This window comes from Plutella xylostella, chromosome Z, assembly GCF_932276165.1.
Source record: "Plutella xylostella chromosome Z, ilPluXylo3.1, whole genome shotgun sequence".
Taxonomy (NCBI): Eukaryota; Metazoa; Arthropoda; class Insecta; order Lepidoptera; family Plutellidae; genus Plutella; species Plutella xylostella.
The window spans coordinates 11,784,316-11,811,417 of NC_064012.1; the positions used below are offsets into that span (position 1 = coordinate 11,784,316).

Genomic DNA, 27,102 nt, shown 5'->3' on the forward strand with positions numbered 1-27,102 from the left:
ACTAATCTTCGAAGTGGAACTTCGATGGTACTAATATCCTATTGTTTTGTACGTGATACGAGAACATTTATTTTTAATTGAAAGTACTTTTAATATTTAATATACTTACTTACCTACCTAATCAATTATATGTAAGTATAGCTGACATGGGAGCTGAGTTTAAATTGTACAGGGCCTCTGTAGTGTGCATTGTTAATCGTCTAGCAATTAATAAAAGTGCAGTTAAAACAAATAATCAACATATTATTATAATTCAAGCGTATGATACAGTCCCGCTTCGCTTCATTCTGAACAACTTTACTTCTACGACTTTTGGAAAAAAAAAAAAAAAACAAGTCAAGAATATTTTATTGCTGTCAAAGTACAAACTTACCTAACAAAATACATATCAAAATCATAAATGTATGTAGTATACAAGAAAATAAAGCGTGTTAGTGAGATAATTAAGTAATACCATCAATAAAAAATTATTATTATTATTAATTATTTCTATGCTCGAATTCCTTATTCCAAGGAAAAACTAATTTCGCAACACACCCCCTCGCAGCAACGCGCGGCGCGCGCTAAAATGAAAAAAAAAAACACTTATTGCACCTATGGTTTATAATTTTAAAATTTTCATCACTAATACCTATTTGTTTTCGAAAATAATTCTTTAAAACTGGATATTTTCCTTTGTAAATTAAAAGTACTTAATTAAGATAGTATAAATTATAGTTTTTTGTCTTATTTCAAAGTATATTCTGTAAATATTTTTTTTCTTATTGAGTTAGTTTAGTTTGTGTTTATTAGGTCCCTAAGTACTAATTGTAAATAAAAAAATACAAGAACAAAATATAAAATGCCAAAACGCAAAAGTAAAACAAGAATGAAGCAAGGAAAACAATTGTAAGTACATCTTCTCTCTTTGTATCAGTTACGGTTTTTGTCAGTTAAGTTTTTCAATCATCAGCCCGTAATCGACCACTGCTGGGCATAGGCCTTTCCCAAGGAGCGCCACAACAGCCAGTCCTCGGCCATCCTCACCCAGCCACTACCGGCCAGCGAGCCGGAGGGCGACCCACGCTACGTTTGCCTGTTCCTCCGTGATTATGATGATCGGTGAAACTGATGATGAAGTCCAGAGTTTACCTCTGAGATATAGTAATTAAAGGCAAATATAACATCAAAAGACAAATATAATGTTAGTGACGTCCTCCATTTAATTAATTTTATTATTTTAAGGATGGAGAAAAAACATGGCTGCCCATCTACTGTGGCGGTAGCGCCTCGCCAATCAGAAGATGAAAATGATGAGTATGTTACTACTTATTTTATGTTTAGGTCGCAAACCATGCATTATGTATTTTGACGTTCTCAAGTTGGTAGATAGCCCAGGTACCCACTTAGGTAGGTTACCGACATCAAAATTCATACTGTTGACCTACAACTCAGTATGAACTTTGAAACTAATATAAACTTACTTACTATAAATATAGAAAAAAAAGCGATTCAATTTTTCGTAGCGTGTCGGTGAAAAACACTACAGCTGGACTTGGGTTCTTCACGGTGGTTACTGGTTAGGTAAATTGTTACTTAATCCAGTCTGATTATCTGTCACCCTATTAGTCGCTGACTGCGACAAGGTTATAATAAAATGTGTTTGACATTACTTCAAAAATACATATAACTTTAATAAAATTCTGACAAATAAGTGATAGACGCGTCTTGTATATAGGGCCACAAACTTATCTGTTCCGGTGACAGTTCATGTAAATCTCTTATATTTCTTATTTCTATAAGATTTAAAGTTTGCCCATAGTGCTAATTTGCCCTTGCGGTTTTAATAAATCCTTCTAATCTATATCAATATACAATTAATTGGTCAGTAATGAGAAATAGATAAATTTAGTTCGCTCTCACCGGAACAGATAAATTTGTGTCACTGTACATACCTATACCTATATGCAATGATTTATGGCAAGAGACTTTTTTTTATTTTTACTTTACCTATTTCTCTAACAAGAAGATAAGCCTGTGCAATAAATAAGAGTAAACAATTATTTTAGGACAAAAAAGAACATCTTTCGTAATTTTTGACAGATACAAACAGCATTTTTTATGGCAAACATTGAATATTTTATTTCATTTTAAGGTCGAAGAGGAGACGTATTCAAATTACAGCAACGTGTTCAACCTTTCCATCAAAGCACGAAGAGCATGAAAATGTTAAGTGAGTATTAAAAACGCGTAAGTTATAAATTTATTTACATACCTAATTATCAATAAACTAGCTGCCTTAAAAAGTTATCCCGTGGGAATTCCGCGATAAAGAGTACCCTATGTGTTAATCCAGGGTGTCAGCTAACTCCATACCAAATTTCATTTAAATCGGTTAAGTCGTTTCGACGTGAAGAAGTAACAAACATACACACATACGTACGTACACACACACATACTCACCAACTTTCGCCAAATAATATTAGTAGGATTATCTAACAATTTATCATGGAGGCATTTTTCACAGGCATTCGAAGTCACCGAGTCAATTATTAGAAGGCTCTACAAATGAAGAAAATAATATGTTACTGGTAAAAAAAATATTTTTATGATTTTAAATGTTGTAGGTACAACAGGGTGTTGCAAAAGTGTCATTCTTAACAAAGTTTTGTTCTACGTAATTTGTAAATAAGTGAAATACAAAATAACTCTTAATGAAAAAAGCCACGTGACCAACAAAGTTTGTATGGAAACGCACCTTTTTCCGTTAATTTCAATATTGTTATGACTGACCCCCAAACTCATTTGGGCTAACTATATTTATATTTCTGAAACGCTGTATAAGTGTAATATATCAACCATGATGCCGAAACTACATATGCAGCATGGTATATCTAAGCCCGAAACTAAAATCAGAATTTGGAAATTCACAAAAAAAACGTGACCAACAAAGTTTCTATGAAAATTTTATATTTTTTTTCGCGAATTTTGAAATTCTGTTTTCAGTTTCGGGCTTAGATATACCATGCTGCACATGTAGGTTTCGGCTTAGTATACCCTTTTTGCAACACCTTGTATACTGCATTCATTCATATTTGGCACAAAAGGTAAACAATCTTTGTGTATATTTTAACTGACTGAATGGCGTAGTGGTTAGTGACCCTGACTACTGAGCCGAAGGTCCCGGGTTCGATTCCCGGCTGGGGCAGATATTTGTTTAAACACAGATATTTGTTCTCGGGTCTTGGATGTGCCCGTAAAATGGCAATAGGCTCGCCCCCTATTACATTGGGACTTAAAACAACACTGGCAAAAAGTGGGTGCAGCAGTGCACCTCTGCCTACCCCGCATGGGCGTACATTAGTACAAGGCGTTAGTGTATGTTTTTTTTTTTTAATGAAAAATAACTTACCCCACCCTACATTACCTATCCCTACCCTACTCTACCCTGCTCTACTATACTCTACCGTACTCTACCCTACTCTACCTAACCCTACCTTACCCTACCTTACCCTACCTTACCCTACCTTACCCTACCTTACCCTACCTTACCCTACCTTACCCTACCTTACCCTACCTTACCCTACCTTACCCTACCTTACCCTATCTTACCCTATCTCACCCTACCTTACCCTACCTTACTTGCTTGTTTTCATTGGTTTTCAAGTTTTGTTTTAAATATTTAAAAAAGACACACAAGATGTTTAATTTTCGTGCCAAGTATGAATGAATGCAGTTTAATTACCTATCTAATATAAATTTTGCTATTTATCCTTGACAATAATTTTACTACATTGTGTACCAAAGTACCAATATATCAAACGTCATATATTATAATAGCAACATTTTTTTATTGCAGAATTGTGAAGAAGACGACTTGGATGAAGAACTTGTAATTGAAAAAGAAATAACGGAAAAAATTAAAACACCTACAGGGAAGCGAATTATGGATATCGGCTTCTTTTTTGAGCAACTTAAGACTATTGGTAGTCATGGGGCAATGAACTGTGGAATTGAATCCCTAGACCTAATAGGAGAAAAACGAATTGGATTCCACTCTAAATTTACTTTTCAATGCAAAATGTGCAATCAAAAATTTTGCATAGAAAATGTTTTAAACCAGTTCGACATTAACGTTGCTGCGGTGGCAGGCACTGTAAGCATCGGTTGTGGCTTTTCTCAACTAGATGAATTTTCTTCAGCTTTAGATTTGCCCCCACTGTCGCAACAAATATACCAAAAGTACCATGACGTTGTTTCTAACAACTGGGAAAAGGAACTGGCTATATCCATGGCTGAAGCTGCTGCAGAAGAAAAGGCAATAGCCATTAAAGAAGGAAAGGTCAATAAAGATGGCATACCGCTTATTGATGTCATAACTGATGGATGCTGGAGTAAGCGGTCTTATAAGAAAAATTATTCTGCACTATCAGGAGCAGCTGCTATTATAGGAAAAAACACTCTAGAGGGCGCTATATACATTTTAATGTAACGTCACATAGCCTATAACCATCGCGCAATCAATACGCTTCTAACGATACCTCATACATCAAAATCTATCAAGTCGTTTAGGCTACAGGAGGGAACAAAGAAACACACAAACATACATACATACAAACATACAATCGAAAAACATTACCCTCCTCCTTCGGCAGTCGGGTAAATACAGATAACGCATTTGACTTGAAGGAGACTTTATTTATTTACTTATACAATTTATTTTTTACTTATTTTAAATTTAATTATACCTACCATTTTCTATTTCTTTCCTAATTGTTAATGCCTTTTTTGTCGCTAACAGTTCAAGAGTTTTTTTGTTCATTATATTTACATATTGAAGGGGTTCTGCTTGTATGGATAGCTAGATTTTTTTATTAATTGCTTGCCCTAAGTTGCACTTAAGCGTTTTTTTGCAAAGCTTGTTTAATCGTTTTGTTTTTTATATAATATTTTTTTCTTAAATTTTTAGCCGTAGTAAATTATTTTTCAACATCCTGTATTGTACAGAGTACCTACTTACCAGGTCTTAAAATAAAAGTTTGACAAAATTTCATTTTTTTTCTTATACAATACATTTTGTATTTCAGATATATTATTTACGGTGGCCTGCGCCTAAATGTATACAGGCGGAGTTTTTAAAATAGCGATCCCTGATGATGAAGGGACCAGCTACATTTGTTATAAATCCGGGGAAGTTTTGTGTGTGATGTGTGTAGCAGTGGTGTTTATGTGGATGTGCTTGAGCAGCATGTGAGCTTGAGATCACTATTTTAAAAACTCCGCCTGTATACTTTTAGGCGCAGGCCACCGTACTTACTTACTTTTCAACACCCTGTATTGCACACACAAACATTTAAGTAAAATAAACTTCAATTATTTGCATTAACCGATAACACCTATACCTACATAATTAAATTGCAATTATCCAATAAAAGTTTGACATTACATAGTTCAGTGCATTTTTTATTTAAAATATACCTATATTAATATCAACAGAAAATTAACTCCTAAGCACGAAGCGATAATGATCACCGTGGTATGAAGGGGTCGCGGCAGCCGGGGCGAACGCGACCTAACCTCCTTTGAATATTACGTACGTAGATATAGCCCTCAGAATATTAACAGGCTCGCGCTTTGGTATACTGCATTGACCTCATAGATCTTATTCGGAGAAGCTAATAAGTCGGCTGTCCCATTTCAAAACACAGTAACCGCCAACTTTAAAAAAAAACGGGTCTTTGATTTATATATTATTTTAGGCGATTCCGCACAAAACTGCATTGTCAGAATATCAAAAAACCGCTTAGAAACGAAAATAAAATTTCTAAAAACCTAGTAACTCCACCCTGCGAAATCAAAAATGCCACGAAAACCATTTCAAAACATAAAATTTCTAAAAACCTAGTAACTCCACCCTGCGAAATCAAAAATGCCACGAAAACCATTTCAAAACATAGTAAGAGCCACCAACCATTTTAAAACACAGTAAGTGAAAATGACTTACTAGGTTTTAAAATGGTCAATGGCGCTTACTAGGTTTTGAAATGGTCAGCAAAGGACAATTTTCGTCCGTTAATTTTAGTAAGTCACAAATGGCATACATTATTACTAACACTTTTTTCGAACAAAATATCAGACATTTCAGAACCTGTATCTTTGCACCAATGAGACCTAGAGAGTTGAATTAAAAGTAGAACATAAGTAAATTTTGTCTTCTTTATAAAAGCCATAGAGACCTTTCTCGTCAGAACCTTTCTACTAGCCCTATTTTGCATAAACAAAAAAAAAACAAGTTATAAATAAGAGAAAACTGATTTTTAGATAGAAATTTAGGAAATATTGTCTAATTGAAGGCAGCCATAAATAATTTTCATGTTAGAGCCTTCTTAATATGGCTATTTAATTCATTTACATAAAACAAAAAAAAACATAAAAATATGCCCGTATTTCAGCTATTACTTATAGTGCCGTCGTGTAAAAGTGCTGCAAAATTGGATTTATAATATGTGAAGGATCCCAAACATATAAAAAATGAAATTATTACGCAATTATTGCAATTTCAATATACTTAACTTGTCTTAAATTACACAATAATGGCTCTTACTAGGTTTTGAAATGGTCAGTGAGGGCGGTTTTAGGGTGAGAAAACCATATAAAACCTAGTAAGTGTTTTCTTTTGTGCATTACAGCAACAATTTTAGTTATATTTAAATGAAATAGTATTGTATGTAAAGCCTAGGTTCTGCCGCTTCTTTTAAGCTTACATTTGTTCAGATATCTGTCATAGTTTTACCAGGGCATTGAAATGAAGGGACAAAAATGTTTTTTGGCTCTCCTGAACATTTTGTCTCATGGCTGTTACTGTGTTTTAAAATGGGACAGCCGAAGTGTCATTGTCATTATTAATATTGCTTACCTTTATCTATGCATCTGTAACTCTATAGTAAAAAATGTAAACAAATCCAAAAGCCGAAATGTTTTCTAAGAATTTTCGGCTTTTCTCCATCTAAAATGACCAGAAAATATACTTTTCATAGCAAATGCATATGTATTATAATATTTGTAGTCATCATTTGTTGATTTAATCAGTTTTTGTGAAATATTTGATAAAAAATAAAATGGCGTGGGTATCGCTCCTAACAGGCCGCCACCAGGGCGACGACTGAAGAAATCTGAAATCTGTCACGGTTTCATCATTTTTAAACCGGAATTTATTAGTTTTTTGTAAAAAAAGTTGACTTCTGGTCCATTAAATCCAACTCTTTAAGGTAACTTTGTAAAGAATTTAATTACCTACACATACATATAAGATTCCATGAAAATGAGCTCTCTGATTTCGAGGGTTTTTTCATAATAAGTCGAAAAATGGCAAAAGACATGGTGTGTTTGCAATTTTTTTTAACATACTTATTATAATCCTGCACCAATTTCTAAGCAACTAACATGTTCAGTATACCCTCTGCTACAATATATATTTTTCTCAAAGTGATAGAAGCTACCGTTTTTCCAATCTAATCAAGTATATCAAACCGACTTTAGCATTTTAGGTTTCGTAATCCCCTTAATCCAGGGTGTCAGCTAACCCCATACTAAATTTAATTAAAATCAGTTCAGCCATTTTGATGTGAAAGAGTAACAAACATCCATACACACATACTAACTTTCACGTTTATAATATTAGTAAGATAATTATGTATTTCTAACTATCTGGCTATCTATTGCAATAAATTATATACTCAACAATATCATGTTTTTTCCCAGTGACTGAAGATTTGAATGGTCTAAGAGGTATTACACTATTTGTGAAGGTGCCCATGCATGGTGAAGAATCTCCAAGACGCTCTGTCGTTGGACGAGCCCAAGACACCATGTCGTTGGACGAAGCCCAATACTTGTTGCCCCACTGAGACCAAGGCAGAGTCCTAGGACATCCCATCGACGCGTGGTTCGTCCGAGGCAGTCAACGCCGCGACGCTTCTGTCCTCGCCCATAAGACGCTGCAGCGGCAGCGTCGCATTTCGTGGCATGTGATGGGAGGTGGCAGAAGTTAGCAAGAGAGTTTTGCACTGACCATTTCAATCTGCGGAAGAGAGAACTCGAGATGCTGGCTCAGTGGCAAACTGTCTTTGCTAAGGCCATGGATATAATGGTTAAATATATAAATAATAAATGATTATTTTTATACTTATAAACATTTACTTTTCATTTATATTGGCTGATTTACATTGGTTCAGTGACTGGACGCAGTAAGGCAGATTTCACGACACAGTCGCTGTTCAGTTGTCATATAGCTTCTACTACCAGCGATCCGATCATAAGGCTAAGCTTAGGTTCCGGTAGGGATGGCTACATCAGCAGTCGAGCTCCAGTGCGCCCAGTGATGGGTGCTAGCAGTGGCGCCGCGAGCTGCGCCACCGAGCCTATCACTTAGCGGCACCAGGACACCATACGAGTATCAAGGCGCACTTCGGGTCAACTTAACCGGAGTCAGCAGCCCCAGCAGCAGCGGTCCAGTGCACCCGGTGACAGTGCCCGTCATCGTACCTATCGCCTGCCACTTCACCAGACAGAACAGCCACAGCAAAGACGAATCAAGTCAATTGTATTGTAAATTAGCACTTAATAACAGTATATACCAGCCATATCTTATAGCACACAGGATGCGTGCAGGTCCTAATCAGCTTGTAATCAAGTCCATGCATCTTGTGGTACCCCCTTGACCTCATGGTGAGGGTGGTAATGAAGAACATACGTTCTTGGTGGGCGGTATGTAGTATGTTCAGTTGTCAAGTAGCTATAATAGATGACACTATCCTTCAGCCTATATCGCGGTATTAAGATTTCTTTCTTGTCAATAACCTTTTGTTCTTATATCAATAAACTTTGCTTCTACTACCAGCGATCCTATAAGGCTACCAAGCCTTTTCAGTCGCATTGGACTGGGTTGAAAATAGCGTCCACGCGGGGTCAGTACCTACACACTACCTACTCTACTGGGTTGCTCACTGGGTCCAGTAACTAGTCCAGTCCACTCCAGTATCTCAGAAACAGCTAAAGATATCAAGATGATATTTCGCATAGATATACAAATTTACGGCCCCGTCAAAGTAGTAAAAGAAAATATAGAAAAAAAATTGGGGTAACTCCCATACACGTAAAGTGGGGATGAAATCTTTTTTCTCGGTTTGGTGGGATATCGTCGAATAGGTCTTTTAAAAATATTATAGGTATGCTCATGGTATGCTCAAACAATTTTTGATTCAGTGATTGGTTTACGAAATATTTAGCTTCAAAGTGCAAATTTTTGTTACACTCAAGTATAGTATCCCTACTGGCTAAATAGTTGGTGGAGCAAAAATATGAAAAAAAATCACGGATGTAGTAGTTATTGACGAAATTAAAAGGAAAACTATCTCAGGTAAGTAGACTTGTATGCAACACGTGACGTATTATTATTTATTTATTTCAAATAAGGATCACCAGCAGCTAACACAATTTATTTGATTATATATTGGTGTTAATCCAGATCTATCTACTAACCTTTTCATTTTTTATCAATCCATTCAGTGGTTTTTGCGTGATAAGTAACAAATATACAACACATATTGTTTTTCTTCTCAACATACAATAAGAGCCATAAACAATAGGTACGTCAATATTCCTTGCTGGTATAACATTCATAGATATATCAGCAAGTACAGTTCCCCAAAATTGATAATGCACATAGAAATCTTCGTCATTGTTCGGCAACGGTCGTATTCCCGAGCGTTAGAAAACTATTATGTATTTAGAGTGGTTAAGTGCATTTTCTTCATGAAATTTTAGTAGAATTATGTAATTGGTGCTAAAAGAGATAATTGATTTATCAGTAACGAAATTTGATTCGATAATTCATAATATTCCATAATATTAAAATTTACTTCGAAAATGTTACAGTAGGTAGGTACTTTTCAAGTGTCTTACTGAAGCTGATGTAAAGATGGATGAAAGAAGGTTTGAATAACACAAGGTTTATATTATAAGGAGAAATGGATTTCAAACACAGGGTTATTGGTAAGTAGACCTGATCCTTTCAGGAGGTGGTAGAGGAAGGCATTTCCAGTCGATTGAACCCTATAAGGCATTATCCGAAACTTAACCATTTCTAAGATATTTCATATTAAAGTTTTTTTTTAATTTTTTGCCAAAATTTTATGTTTAAAACCGAAAATAAAAAAACTAGCCATATTTCAATAACTTTTTTGGTGGTTTTGCACAAGTAACACCCTAATAAAGTAATTAAAATAATCAAATGTGCATTATTTGACTTAAATTAGACATAATACCTCAAAATACTTTATGTGTAAATATTAGAAAATAGGTTTTGTTAGATACTTTTGTATACAACAATAAATTTAGTTATTAAGAGTTAAGCCACTTGTGTCCTTACCTCCAGGGTTGACTGGAAGAGATCGCGTTGAGGCGATAAGTCCGCCCTTGTATACTAGTCTAGTTTAATTCTCTCCATTTTTTTACTGTTATACCTATGTATATCGTATACAATAAAGTGTTTAAATAAATAGTTAAACATTTTAAAAAAATATTCAAAACGTAAAAACAAATAAGTTAAATTAAAAAAGAATTTCATATGACAATTTTTTGTGCACTTTAGCTTAAAAATATGGTCAACTTATAAGCTTTCAAATAAGATATTTCAATATCAAATCGATTTAGGTATCATCAAGATATGGCCAAAACAACCAGAGAAGGCGGAGAAAACTCAATGCGGGTTTCCATACTAAAGTCAACAGGACTGAAAAAAATCACACTTTTTACCTTCAAATTGGGCTAAACTTGTTCGTTTTTCTATTGAATTTTGTCCGCCTGTGCTGGTTGTTTTGGCCATATCTTGGTGATACCTAAATCGATTTGATATTGAAATATCTTATTTGAAAGCTTATAAGTTGACCATGTTTTTATGCTAAAGTGCACAAAAAAATGTCATATGACATTCTTTTTTAATTTAACTTATTTGTTTTGACATTTTGAATATTTTTTAAAAATGTTTAACTATTTTGAGGTATTGTGTCTAATTTAAGTCAAAAAAAAATTGAAATCTCAGTTCAAAAGTATTTACAGCACTGATTATTTCACATTAATAAAAATGTTTACATTAAAATCTCAGTTCAAAAGTATTTACAGCGCTGATCATTCACAATAATATTACAATTACAAACTTGGTCTTTTGGGTGTGGCTTTATTGGCAAAGTGAAGTCTATCAATGTGACGCATATTTTATTCTTAAATGTGCCTCATAATATGGCATAGTCAAAAATAATTTAAGTTGAAATTAAATTCACATTTGAAAAAAATAACAAGAACGATGTGTAATTGCAGCTCTTTATAATTCCACAAAAGTAATATTGATCTTGACCTTGAGACCCTTGACTGATCGGTGACAGCCACCAACCGCCCAAATTGTTTTCGATTATGTGTCACATGATATTGACTACTATTTCTTTCGAACAAGGATCAAAATGCAAGTGCTTTGTTTAAGGCACTGATTCGGGTGTTTCCGGGAATACGACAGTTTGCGAAGATTTGCATGCGCATTATTAATATGGGAGAACTGTATATACTTATTAAATTTCGGAGGTGGACCGTCACCAATGATATTCAGTGGTATTAATGAGAGGTGTACGGTAGTAAAAACATAATTCCTACCGCTCATCCACAGGTAGTCTCGAGAGGTGTACAGTGGGCAAAAAACGAAATTCACGACCTGAACCCCATGGTTACAGAAACACCAAAAGGCCATAAAATCAAAGTAGGACCTAACCTGTGCTGCCATAGATGGAAAAGTATTAAACACACCATTTTGAATACTTCTTCCCAATTACGTTGCCCATATTGCGATTTAACTTCGAACCAATTTAATAATTTGGACATAGCATTCTCTAAGCCTGTTAAAGAAGAGATCTTGGTTCATGGCATTCGTCCTTTGCACTCTTGGATAAGAGCTTTGGAATTTGTACTTAAGCTGGGTTACAAGGTTAAGGTCAAACGATGGAGAATAACAAAAAAATCGGAAGAGGGCATCGCTGAAAAAGAAAGAAAAAAAATACTCCAACTTCAGCGCGCGTTTATATTATATACCTAGCTAGGGAAACTGTAAAAAAGATAGGAGTAAAATTGATATTTCAGTTTTATTATTATAATTGATTATTTGCTCAGTCTCAGTGTATTTATTATAAAAATTAAACATGTCTCGCACGAGTGCATCTCAATTCGAAGTGATTGTAGATACCTACTTATTATGTCTACGATAACTAAAAATTATCTTATTATATTTTACTAGACCCAAACTATTCGTACTTTTTACAGGAATGGGGAACTAAACAAACCTGCCGATTGACCCCACGACAGGTTAACAGCCATAAATAAGTGGGCTGAACTCACTTGTGTCCTCAACTTGGACACAACTGGCACTTCACAGGACAAGTGGAAAAAGGTATTTATACAGGGTGGCCCAAAGAGTGACGTCCAAAGGAAAATGTTTGATTCCTTAGGTCAAGGGGTAGCCAAATCACCCCCATGTATGTTCAGCAATTTTTAGTAGTTTAGGAGTTATGATTTTTTTTACTAATTTTCTACGAGAATCGACCTCAGTGGATCAATTATGTTTTATTATTTTTTTGGATAACTTATTTAAATATTTTTTTATTTTTGTGTCATCCTCTTAAGTTGTTCTTTTAACCATAAAAGTTTCAGCTTCCTAGCTGTAATGTAAGTTAGTTATTTTTATATCGAAAGTTCAAATTATATCATCGAGCTAGACTGCTCTGAATTTTCAACTTGAAATTAAAAATTGAAATAGTTATTCTCATGGTCCCTTATTAATTTTAAAAACTCCGCAAGGTTCCAAAATTACATAAAAATAAAAATAAACTATTGCTTAATGGGGTATTATTTCCAGAAAACAGCCTTCAAAGGTACGTGGGTGGAAAATACCTAATTAGTAAATTGTTTCAGAAAGTTTAAAGATTCCTGTTAGGTCATTACTAAGGACTAATTAAGTTAGAATATGTATCAAATTAAAGGGAAAATAAAATTATTTACGATCTTTTTTTATTTTAGTTGCATGTTTGAATGAAAATTCTTAGTAAAATGTTTTAGTGTGAGTTGTAAGATTAATGCGATAATTGATTGTATTATTAACAATAAGTAAATAGACTCAAATAATTATTTGACACATTTACTCATAATAAATTTTCAAAATGGCGACCTCCCAAATCAATACACAGCCTACATCTACGCAAGAAATTTTGTTTAAGTTGCCTAAATGCTTCTCTGTTTCCTCTAACGACATTTCCGGCCTCTCCAATTCGCTGTCTTAGCTCCTCTTCATTTACCGATTCTCGGGCGTAAGCTATGTCTTTGTGGTTATTACAAAGACATAGCTTACGCCCGAGAATCAAAACCGAGAACCAAACAAAAAAATCAATCGGATTTAGGTCAGGCGATCGTGAAGGCCATCTGATTGGACCGTTTCGTCCGATCCACCTGCTGGGATACGTTTCATTTAAATGATTACGCACTTGTGCTGCGTAGTGGCATGGTGCACCGTCATTTTGGAAAACTATGTGTCTTCGAAAATTGAGGTTGACTTCCTCCAATAATAAGGGAAGATCATTTTCGAGAAACAATTTGTACGTCTCTCCATTCAGCCTTGGCGGCAATTCGAACGGCCCGATCATTTCGTGGCTTTCTTTCAAGTCACGGATTATTATTATTACGAGTATGTGTTGAAGTAGTTTGTAAACTCAACTAATGGTTTTGTTTTCTATTGTCTATCGTAGATTATGTCAATAGAAAAGTCACTTTTTACTTTCGTGTAACCTCTGCTCTGCTACCGAAAACTAATTACAATAAATATTCATCACCTTTATCCATTGGTTTTACTACTAAAACCCAACAGTATGAACTACACGTTGGCCGAATATGCAGAAATGCATTATTTTTATGGAGTTGCTCAAGGCAACGGCCATGAAGCGGCAAGACTTTATCAGGAGCAACTTCAACGCCGTGGAGGACCGCAGCCTAATAGGTATCCCGACCATCGTGTTTTTATTAATACACACAACACTATGATGGCAGGCCGCATTCCTGGTCGAGAAGGCAGGCGTGAAGGTATCGCAATAGTTGATCCGGACCGTCGAAACCTCGTATTGGACGTAGTAGCTGAGGACCCTTCGAATAGTACAAGAATAATGGCTCGGAATTTGAACATCCCCAGAACATCAATCCAAAGAATATTGAAAGTCGAAGGGTACCATGCGTATCACATACAACGGGTTCAAGCTCTATTGCCTGCTGATTACCAACAGAGAGTTGATTTTTGCCAGACTATGTTAAGGATGGAGAAAGACGACCCGGGATTTTTTGAAAAAGTTTTGTGGACTGACGAGTCGCGTTTTGAGCGCACAGGAATATTTAATATTCACAACACCCACCAATGGGCAGTAGAGAATCCCCACTTGACCAGAGATACTAGGTTCCAGCATCGCTTTAGCGTCAACATGTGGTCAGGCATACTGAACGGAGAAATGATCGGGCCGTTCGAATTGCCGCCGAGGCTGAATGGAGAGACGTACAAATTGTTTCTCGAAAATGATCTTCCCTTATTATTTATTTATTTATTTATTAGGTTCACCAACATCAGTTACATTATACAATCACTGTTTTAAAACTAGACTTAAAACTAAATGCACTGATAATTATAGGTGTACACTACATGTAAAATTAAGGCTTATTCTAAACTGACATACGTATTAACTTACTTACTTAACTACGTACTTATTCTAAAGTGTGTTAACGCAATTAATATTCTAAACCAACAGCAATTTGCAACTAGGTATGACTAAGTGTTATAATTGTTCGTACAAAATTTTACGGAACTGTGAGAAGGAATCTGCGTGAAGATCAATCAACCCACTGTGTGTATTGAGCAGCTTGCATAGTCTGGGGACTGGAGAGTTGGCCCCGAGTACGGTTCTTCGCCGTGGTGGGCACAATGGGGTAATTGGATACCTAGGTAGTCTAGATGGCACCCTGAGATTGAAACGATTAAGTAGCTGGGGACAGTTTATCTTGTTATGAAACAATTTGAAGAGAAAGGAAATGTCCAGCCAATCATAACGTTTCTCTAACTTCTTAATACCAAAATGAGAAAGTCGGGTGGAATAATCTGCTAGCCTTTTTGATAATCCCGACGTGTAAGCTAGGTGCGCAAGAAACTTTTTTTGCACTCGCTCTAATCGCAACATATGAACAGCGTAATGTGGGCGCCAAACGACGCTGCAGTACTCCAGTACGCTGCGAACAAGTGTGTTGTAAAGAGTGATTTTAGTTTTAGGCTTGCGAAATACTTTGCTATTCCTCATTACAAACCCAAGCATTTTATTAGCTCGTTTTGTAGTTTCATCGATATGTGGAATGAAGGTTAATTTTTTGTCGAACGTTATGCCTAGATCCTTAACTATCTCCACTTCCGTCAGTGGCTGGCCCTGTATAGTATAATAGGAAGCAACTTGATTTAGGTTTCTTGTGAATCTAATAAACATGCACTTTTTCGGATTGAGATGCATTTTATTGTTTCTGCACCAGCGATCAAGTGAATCTATATCTCTTTGAAGTACCGCCGTATCCAAGTGCGATCCCTGCGGTACTCCGGAGGATATACTCCACAGTTGTGAATTATAACCGTTCACTACCACATAGAAATAGCGATCGCTTAGATAAAAGCTAAACCAATTTAACAAGGATCCGTTGATACCATAACTATAGAGTTTGTGAAGTAATAACTAGTAATAATTATTGGAGGAAGTCAACCTCAATTTTCGAAGACACATAGTTTTCCAAAATGACGGTGCACCATGCCACTACGCAGCACAAGTGCGTAATCATTTAAATGAAACGTATCCCAACAGGTGGATCGGACGAAACGGTCCAATCAGATGGCCTTCACGATCGCCTGACCTAAATCCGATTGATTTTTTTTATTTGGGGTTATTACAAAGACTTAGCTTACGCCCGAGAATCGGTAAATGAAGAGGAGCTAAGACAGCGAATTGGAGAGGCCGGAAATATCGTTAGAGGAAACAGAGAAGCATTTAGGCAACTTAAACAAAATTTCTTGCGTAGATGTAGGCTGTGTATTGATTTGGGAGGTCGCCATTTTGAAAAATTATTATGAGTAAATGTGTCAAATAATTATTTGAGTCTATTTACTTATTGTTAATAATACAATTATCGCATTAATCTTACAACTCACACTAAAACATTTTACTAAGAATTTTCATTCAAACATGCCACTAAAATAAAAATAAAATAGTAAATAATTTTATTTTCCCTTTAATTAGATACATTTTCTAACTTAATTAGTCCTTAGTAATGACCTAACAGGAATCTTTAAACTTTCTGAAACAATTTACTAATTAGGTATTTTCCACCCACGTACCTTTGAAGGCTGTTTTCTGGAAATAATACCCCATTACGCAATAGTTTATTTTTATGTAATTTTGGAACCTTGCGGAGTTTTTAAAATCAATAAGGGACCATGAGAATAACTATTTCAATTTTTAATTTCAAGTTGAAAATTCAGAGCAGTCTAGCTCGATGATATAATTTGAACTTTCGATATAAAAATAACTAACTTACATTACAGCTAGGAAGCTGAAACTTTTATGGTTAAAAGAATAACTTAAGAGGATGACACAAAAATAAAAAATTACTTAAATAAGTTATCCAAAAAAATAATAAAACATAATTGATCCACTGAGGTCGATTTTCGTAGAAAATTAGTTAAAAAAATCATAACTCCTAAACTACTAAAAATTGCTGAACATACATGGGGGTGATTTGGCTACCCCTTGACCTAAGGAATCAAACATTTTCCTTTGGACGTCACTCTTTGGGCCACCCTGTATAAGTAATTTTACACGTACACCCCGCGAACGAGAGAGGAGACCACGACAGCGACACATAAAATGTATGAAGCGAGACGCGCGTACCGCCGCCGCCCGCCTTAATGCACGGTAAACATTCGTTTTTTTTAATGTTTATTTGCTTTGCTTGTTAGGGTGTGGAGTGACTTAAAAAAATACAAAGAGGAAGGCTGCAAAAATTTACCGAGCTGCCAGTGGTACAGGTGGCGGTCCTGCATGCAAGCTGGTGCTAACAATCCTGGAGCAGCGGGTGCCGGAATCTAACTTGTTCCCCGGCTGCTACAGGTCTCCTCAATATTGAAGAAGTTGGTGTAGAGGTTTGTTATTGCTTTGTTGTATGATTTATGAATTGAGTAAATAATGTGAATCTGTAAGGGTTCCTTTGTACCAGAGATGTGCTAATCTTACCCACTCAGCTACATTACATAGATTTGCCTGAAATGGTCACATAGATTTGGAGTCACTACTTAGTTTCCTTCTACTAACAGATTACTTATGGCCTATGTCCAACAGTGGACTACAGAAGGCTGAGAGAGAGACTAACAGATTAAAAAACAAGTATCCTTAGGAATCACACAATATCTACTTTTTGTAAAGATATCTGTTATAAGAACGAAGAATTAAGTTATTTTATTATCCTTTCAGATTGACCAACTGACATTTAATACTGAGGCAGCTGGGGGCCGCCCCCGGAAGCAGCGGCATCGGCACTGTTGGGAACAGGTACTTAATCCTGGTCCCGTGGAAGGCTCGTTCCAGACTCCTCGCTCCTGGTCTACATCTATACCTACACTGGGCAGATTAGAAGTTATACAAGGCAATACGAGACATTGCAACATTGTATTGTAACTACACGATTTAGATCTCATAGCTATTTCGCATAGTTGACTCGAGTTAGTGACATGTTGTCCTACACCCGAAATTCGAACAGTGGACTGTATTAGGGGAAGCTTTAACTTTTTGCTTAATTTCTCCGTTATAAAACTATGCTGACTGCCACTATCAAGGAGCGCTCGGGCTAGATGATATTCGTTGTTGACATCAGCTACTTCTATTAACGTGGTGGACAATAAGGTAGGTTGCAGACCTCTCAACTTGGTATGCAAACCAATATCGCACCTATTTTCTCTCGAATTAGGTTCAGATTGACTATGCAGTGCAGCTGAAATAGTGGGAATATTATTGTTATCGGCCGGCGAGGATGAATTCGCACGCACGACAGATAAACTACTACTACTATTAGCCTGATTATGTAACAAACCGTTATGTTTGTGATGACATAACTTGCACGAGCCATAAGTGCAGTCTGAAATTGAGTGACCCGACCGTAAACAGTTAGGACACAGGTTTTTATTCTCCACGAACTTAACCCTATCGTTAACGGGTAAATTCAAGAATAAAACACAAGTGTACAACGCGTGATTACTCTGACACATTGCACAACTGCGAATTGTTTTCTCCGACTTGCTTTGAGTGTTAGACACATAACTATGCACTTGTTGATTGGGCTTATGTACCGCGTATTTTTTAGCATCAAAGTGATTATTACCGTGGGAAGATTTATGTTCTTGTAATGATTTATTTTTATTGTGACTAACCGTTATCAATTCGAGGGTGTCAGCCTTATTCTTTAAAAATAAAAGCAAATCACTTAGTTTTAGTGAAGAACTACTCGGCTGATCAGACCTAATGGAGCCCTTTTGACTTTCCCACTCTTTTTCTGTAGTTGGGTCTAACTTTGTTACGATTAGGTATATGATTAACGTATCCCATTGGTCTACGGGTTCGCCTATTGTTTTTAACGCTCTTAAATTACGATTAACGGTATCTATCAGTTTTCTAATTTGTGAAGGTGACTCGGATTGAATACTTTGAGTATTAAACAACGATTTTACATGATTATGGATCAATAAACGGCTATTATGGAACCTATTCGTTAGGAGGTCCCACGCGTGAGTGTAGTTGGCTGCAGTAAATTCTAGCGCACTGATAACCTGCAATGCACTCCCGCTTAGAGATGATCTCAAGTAATGGAATTTCTGAATCGCGTCCAGGTCATCCCGTTCATGTATCATGGTATCATACGAGTTCCTAAATTCTAACCACTGATCATATGATCCGTTAAAGGTCGGTAGTTTAATCTCTGGTAACTTTACAGATGCTAATTTAGATGAAGTATTGCGAGTACACGTGGAGTTCGCCATGCTCTCATCAACTAACCTGCCCCCGGCGGCCGCTAACGCCCTAAAATATTGCTCCTCAAACTGTTCACGGTATTCTAATTGTTTTTCTAATTGATTCTGATCGGATAACCTCTCTATTTCGCACTGAATTTGGTTAAAGTTCTGATACAAAGACTCAATAGACTGCATTCGCAACTTTAATTCAGCCTTATCGGTGCTATTTAATTCGGTATCTTTTAAATTAATGAAATATTTATCGAATAAAGTTAACCGTGCCTTCATGGTACCTCGTTGTTTCTTGAGGTCGGCCATGCGGTCACCAGAATTTTCGCGTGATTGAGGAGAACGCGGAATTTTTAATGATTTAGCAGCACTATCAGACGATTTAGATTCACTGTCACTCATTTTAGGGGCTTAGTGGAAAGATGGAGTACTCACTTGGTGAAGATGCCACGCGGTGCGGTCACGAAACTGACGATATTGCCGCCGATGCCGCGTGTCGCGATTTCACTGGTATTGAGATAAGCGCACGATTTATCACTGTAGGAGAGGAAGGAGGATGGTAAGGAAAGAAAGCCTGACCGTTTCTCGTGGTCCTCGAGTATCTGCTTCCGGCGAAGAAGGTCCAAATGTTGGGAACAGGTACTTAATCCTGGTCCCGTGGTAGGCTCGTTCCAGACTCCTCGCTCCTGGTCTCCTGCTCCAGCGATAGTATGTCCTGCCTGCCTATAGTAAGGTTTACGGCTTGTACTCAGAATGATTGATTTATTCGTTAATTTTAAATGTTTATTTGCTGGTGTCACAAAGGCAAGTGAATTACAATAATGATTATACAAACTAATACAATAAAATAGATGGCGCTGTGAAACAAACTAGATGATAGAACGACGGTCTAAGACGGCAAAGCATCTGTGGTGCGCGTGCGCCTCCTGTAGTTCTCGCCACATCCGTTAGATGGCGTGAAAGCGTGAACAGGCACCGCCTCCGCAATCACCCAGACTCTTCCAGTTAGATGTGAGCTAGGTTGAGGACAGTAAGTATTACTTTTATTGTACTATCTATTTATTATTTATGTACATACTAGCTGTTCCCGCGAGCTTCCCTTCGCCTAAAAAGTTTTCCCGTAGCAATTCTGGGATAAAAAGTACCCTATGTGTAAATCCAGGGTGTCAGCTAACCCCATACCAAATTTCATTTAAATCAGTTCAGCCATTTTGATGTGAAAGAGTAACAAACATACATACACACATACTAACTTTCACATTTATAATATTAGTAAGATAATTATGTATTTCTAACTATCTGGCTATCTATTGCAATAAATTATATACTCAACAATATCATGTTTTTTCCCAGTGACTGAAGATTTGAATGGTCTAAGAGGTATTACACTATTTGTGAAGGTGCCCATGCATGGTGAAGAATCTCCAAGAAGCTCTGTCGTTGGACGAGCGCAAGACGCCATGTCGTTGGACGAAGCCTAATACTTGTTGCCCCACTGAGACCAAGGCAGAGTCCTAGGACAGCCCATCGACGCGTGATTCGTCCGAGGCAGTCAACGCCGCGACGGTTTTCAATCTGCGGAAGAGAGAACTCGAGATGCAGGCTCAGTGGCAAACTGTCTTTGCTAAGGCCATGGATGTAATGGTTAAATATATAAATAAAAAATGATTATTTTTATACTTATAAATATTTACTTTTCATTTCTCTTGGCTGATTCACATTGTGGTTCAGTGACTGGACGCAGTAAGGAAGATTTCACGACACAGCGGCATTGGACTGGGTTGAAAATAGCGTCCACGTGGGGTCAGTACTAACACAGTACTCAACTGGGTTGCTCACTAGGTCCAGTCACTGAACCAATATAAACTAGCCCTAAGAACAGGCACTATCCCTGCCATCATTACTCCGCATTCTTTATACGTATGTCTCAAACAGACTGCCCGCCCTCCACCAGTAATGTTGCGCCGTCCCAGGAACTTGTGAGGTGTCCGTACTGCTCCCAGCCACGTTTTTTCAAGAGACAGAGAGGCCTGAAGATTCATCATGGAAAACAACACCGCCAACCATCGTCCACGCAGCCACCGCCGCCGCCCGCCCATGTCCCCACAGACCACAACCACAGTCGGCCTGCTGGTGGCGGGCTGTGGAAGCAATTAGCTGAGCTAAAGTCCACCTGCCCGGTGGTGGCACGGATACCCCGCGGCGCGCGGAATACGGTGGCCGCCTCTCTGTCCAAATGCATTCGACAAACAATAGAAACCAATGACGTGAGCAGCTGGGAGCAATTTTTTACTTTTTCTTACCGGACCCTCCACGTGACCCGGGACGGGAAGTCGAGCGGCTCCCTAACACAAAAAATAAAAAATAACTGCACGCACCCCACAGAAACCGACAACCAACATCCACCATCAAACAGACTCCCCCACCGAAGCACCGCACAACTCGTAGAACGCAAGATAAATGCGGGGGACATCAAGGGAGCCGCCCAACTTCTTTTTTCGTCCGACGCGGCTGCACCCGACACAGCAGAGACTCTATCCGCCCTGGAGTCAAAACACCCGCTTTCATCACCATCCTCGCAGCTTCCACCACCGCCCGACCCCACCGAGCGCACCCCGACAGCCACGGTTGAAGACGTGCAGGCTGCAGTCGCGTCCTTCCGGGGCGGCTCGGCCGGTGGCCTCGACGGACTCTCGCCCCAACATTATAAAGATCTTATCTTTGGCACAACGGGAGACACTGGTCGAGTCGTGCTGGAGAGCGTGACACAGCTAGTGAACCTCATTCTGTCGGGAAAGGTTTGCACTGAGATAACTGATGTTTTATACGGTGCTCAAAAAAAAGGACGGTGGGATAAGACCTATCGCTGTGGGAAACGCAATCCGCCTCGTGGTATCCAAAATATGCTGCAAACACATCGCGCCAATACAGTCGGAGAAGTTCCAGCCCACCCAGTTAGGTTTCGGCAGTAAAGGAGGGTGCGAGGCGGCGGTCCACGCGGCGCGCGCGTTCCTCACAAGCGGCGCGGGCGAGGTGCTGCTGAAAGTGGATGTAAGGAACGCCTTCAACTCGGTTGAGTTGAGAGGGAAGCTCTGCTGACTCAGATCAAGGAGGTGGTTCCTGAAATATACCACTACATGTGGCAATGTTACGGTGAAAAAACAAAATTAGTATACAGGAACCACCTCCTTTACTCTGCGGCTGGGTGTCAGCAGGGAGACCCACTCGGTCCAGCGATATTCAGTCTGGCTATTCATCCGGTGATAACCAAAATTAAATCTAAATTTAATGTGTGGTATCTCGATGATGGATCCATAGGAGATAAAGCAAGCACCGCTCTTCAAGACCTTGACTCCATGATCAAAGAATTCCAAAACATCGGACTAGAATTAAATTTCTCTAAATGTGAACTTTTTATCAACCCCAACCTACCGACAGACAAACAAACAGACATCCATAGTAAATTTAACTCTCTGGCACCCGGTATCAAAATCTTAAATAAAAGCTCGCTTCGTCTCCTCGGATCCCCAGTTCTTAACGAATCCATTCCCAAATATATTGACGATGAAATCACAAAATTTCAGGAATCATCGCATCGGCTGGTACAAATTAATCCGCAATTCGCCCTGGTAATCATCAGATACTGTCTTTTCGTTCCAAAATTTACCTATGTACTGCGATGTTCACCTATTTGGAGACACCAAAATTTACTTAATAATTTGGATGCGATGATCAGAAATATATTAACCGAAATTCTAAATTGCCAACTGCCGCAGCTGGGCCCAGGCATCGCTGCCGTTACGGTTCGGTGGCCTGGGCATCCGCTCGGCGTCCAGTGTGGCCCTCCCGGCGTTCCTGTCCTCGGCACACAGTACGGCTGGCCTCTACGGAAAGATAATTTACCCATCGCTTGGCGATGCAGAGGTCACCTACTTGGCCGAGGCCAGGAGCGCCTGGTCAGATATCGCTGGCCCACAACAAGATGTCCCTCGACTACCGGAATCCCAGAGGCTGTGGGACGAGCCGATCTGCAGGCAGGTTCAGGAAAATCTCTTAGAAACTGCCACCGCGCCCGCCTCATGGCTTCTGCCGAACCGGAGTCGGGACATTGGTTGAGGGCCCTTCCATCTGCGAGTGTGGGCACACTGCTGGACCGCAACACCTTTAACCTTTCTGTCTGTTTGAGACTAGGCTGTAAGACCAACGAGCCACATCGCTGCCGTTGCGGGGACCCCGTCGACCAGCTAGGCCACCACGGCCTCTCCTGTCAGCAGAGTGCCGGCCGATTACCCCGCCACGCGGCCCTTAACGACGTCATACGTCGGGCCTTTGCGAGCGCCGGAATCCCCGCCATTCTGGAGCCGACGGGAAGAGGCCCGACGGTATGACCGTAATGCCCTGGAAGTACGGGAAATGCCTAGTCTGGGACACCACCTGCACCGACACAGTGGCCCCCTCCCACATCCAGGGTAGTGCCGCGGCGGCGGGCACGGCGGCGGCTGCTGCAGAAAACCTCAAACGGCGCAAATACAACGGTCTGTCTGACAGCTACACATTTGTGCCGTTTGGGGTTGAGACTCTGGGGCCGTGGGGACCCGAAGCGCGACGATTAGTAAAAGAACTTTCGTCGCGCTTGGTCGAGGTATCAAGGGACTAGAGGGCTGGCAGCTATCTCAGAGAGACCATAGGCTACAATACATTATTTTATGTTATAAGAAGATATGATTATGTAATACTGTTACTTATAAATAAATTTCAGGACTGACCATTGAACTTGGCACCCATTTAGATCTCACTTCTTTTGCCGTTGAAGTCAACATTCGGCATTTAGGTACTCGTAAGTATAATAATATTGAACTTGGCTCTCATTTCACATTTATGTTTTTGATTGGATATCATTACTTTTTGTTGGTAAGTACATAATAATATATTATCCTCGTAACGCCGTATAGCTGAACACAAAAGAGTAGAGATTAATGTTTTTGGAACTAAACAGATTTAAACCTGGCAATAAAAAAAAACTTGTGATTTGTGGTCTGTTTCTATGGTTTGAATGTCAAACTCGCCCTGTTCCTGTATAAACAAATCGAATTTTGCTTAATTTTGGAGTTTTGTGGATTGTTGAGTTTGTTCACGAAGTGAAAATGAATAAAACCATTCGCAGCGAAGCTAGACAGATGATTTACAGCGTTTACCTACGATGTTTGGCGGAGAATGAGGCTGGAGAAGTATTAGTCAATATATACGATGTTTATGAAAGAGCAGCGTTTTATACTGGTGAGTAGGTACTTAATTTCTAACCATTAACATACATTGCTTATATTTCTTGTAAAAAAGTACTATTTTGATGTAATAGATTGCCTTTCAATGTGTATTTGTTATTCTTATAGAGGTTAGAAAATACTAGTGTCAAAAGTTACATGACATCAGGGTCTGGATGCTAATGTTGTTAAAACATCAGGTCTAGATACTTTTTTACTAACCCCCGACTCAAAAAGGGTATCAATAAGTTTTACAGCTGTAGGTGTCTGTGTGTGTCGGTCTCTCCGTGTTAGAGTACCTATTGTAAAAATATGTGTAAGAATATGTAATGCCGAGTTGCAGAAAGGGATTTTAAGCTAATGTGGACATTAAATCTATGTCTGTCTCTTTCTGTCCGTATACTGTCAAAGCAAGGCAACAATACATTTAATGCCGACATTAACTTAAAGATCCTTTCTGCAACTCAGTCTAAGTGTCGGTATAAATTCCCCAGACATAATAATTTGCAAGTCACTGCTTTTCTGACCAATTAAATAATTTGTTGCAGGAAAATCGGTAAACACAGTTTTAGAAGAATTGCCGGGGCACATTTGAACTTTTTCCTGAGCAAGAAAAAACTGTAATAAAATATCGATGTGTGATACTATCACTTTTCTCCTATAGTAATTACATAATGGGATAACCAACATGTGTTTCAGTGCAAAAAACATTATGAAATACACAATGAAATAAAAGTTACAGTTGATTTGATTTAATGAAATTCATTCAAGACTGCCCCCCTCTCCCCTTCTTATTTCTTCTCTTAACATAAACCTCCCCAAAAAGTGGCATTTTATAATTAGTAAATATTTGAAACATTTCTCGTTTTGATTTTTTCTGCTAAAGTATCGTGATACTTTTGTCCGTTTTCTATACTATAATAGTGTGGCCACTTTCTTAGATTGCCACGCCCTCAATTATTCTCTACTCTTTTATGTTCAGCTATAGGTCCTTTTAAAAAGACAAATTTAAAAATGCATAAAAAAAAAACTTTAAAGTCCCTAGACTTTTAAAAAGGATAATATAATTATATTCACTCAACCTACATATCATATATTCAATATTATTACTGTATTTTCCTACGTTTACGGGGTACTTATAATTTTCAGTGTTATTTTATCCTATCCGATTTAATCAGATCCGATCCGATTTGATCCAATCGGATCCCATCCGATCCGATTTCAGCCGATTCGTCCGATCCGATCCTATTTGACTCACTTTGATCCGATCCCATCCGACACGATCCGTACCCATCGGAACAGCTCAGATACGATCTGTCCAATCCGTCCGATTTGTCCGATTCGTCCGATTCATCCGATCTGTCCAATCCGATTCGATCCAATTTGATCAAATCCGTACTATCCGCTCCGATTTGATGTGATCCCATCCGATACGATCCGTACCCATCCAATCTCATCAAAACCGATCTGATCCGATCCGATTTGAGCAGGTCCGATCCGATCCATCTGATTTGTCCGATCCGTCCGATCTGTCCGATGCGTCCGATTCGAGCAGATTCGATCTAATCCGATCCGATCCGATTTGATCCAACCCCTTCCGATACGATCCGTACCCATCCAATCCGTACATATCCGATTCCATCCAATACGATCCGATCCGATTTGATCCGATCCCATTGCATTCCATTCTATTGACAGCTATCTTAGACTAGTTAACATTAATATTATGCAAATGCATCTCAAAACCATTTCATAGTTTTCGCATATTATGATAGTAATAGTACCATAAGAGTTTTGATCTATACCTACGTGAATGAGTCAGTCAATGTTAAAAATGAGGTTTTTTGGACATTAATATCTAAATAACCGTTTGAGATACGCTTATGAAATTTAGAACACATATTATGTATCTCGCTAGTGTCAATATATGAGCCAAATTTCATACGTTTATATTAAATAGTTTTTGATTTATGAGGGGGTCAAAAGTGTCTCGAAATGGTTCGTGTAATATTACACACGGTGCGGCTCGCCAGTTCTGTTTCTCGAACTTGGCTTGACACGCTACCGCGTGTCTAGATTTAAACTTCTCATTGCATATAAACCTCAAAAATTTATTTTGAAAATATAGACCGATTTTATCAAATAGTATATTAACGAAGCCTCACACAGCTGCTCCATGAATCGCGTATGTTTATCATACATAATACAGGGCAGATTGCTGCAACGAAGGTCAACGAAACCCGTTCGTTGGCGATCGTTTGGCCGGTTGACTGTATTTTTTATAATTTGTACATCTTTTCAGAAATTCCACTCGATGAAGGATTGGTGTGGAATCTGCTACAGGATGGAAACATTTCAGACCTGGATATCTCGGATAGTGAATTGGAAGAGGAAATCTCTATGCAGGCATCGACACTGCCTGGAGAAATTCCATCTACTTCTAATTTACCTCATCCAAATTCATCTCGCCAAAATGAAGAAGAGGTTCTTCAGCCAAATCAGCCTCGCAGATCGGGATGTCGTCAAAAATGGATGTCGAAAAATTTAACGTACCTACTCCCGGTCGTTACTCCATAGACGAACAGATGATTCCTTTTACTGGAAAGTGTGAAATGCGACAACTTGTGAAGAGTAGACCAAGGCCAGTTGGTCTCAAGAACTTTGTAGCCACCACCAGCGAAGGCTTAATGG

At 38.4% G+C, this 27,102-nt stretch overlaps 1 protein-coding gene across 1 annotated transcript; it reads left to right on the plus strand.

Moving 5' to 3' along the window:
* The first annotated feature begins 471 nt into the window (after positions 1-471).
* On the plus strand, positions 472-20,631 carry LOC105394395. The gene is made up of 5 exons (XM_048632892.1): positions 472-1,296; positions 2,135-2,212; positions 2,507-2,570; positions 3,839-4,373; positions 20,504-20,631. Exons 1-5 carry the CDS (start codon positions 1,226-1,228, stop codon positions 20,629-20,631), a joined length of 876 nt encoding a protein of 291 aa, XP_048488849.1. The 5' UTR covers positions 472-1,225.
* Positions 20,632-27,102: the final 6,471 nt, after the last annotated feature.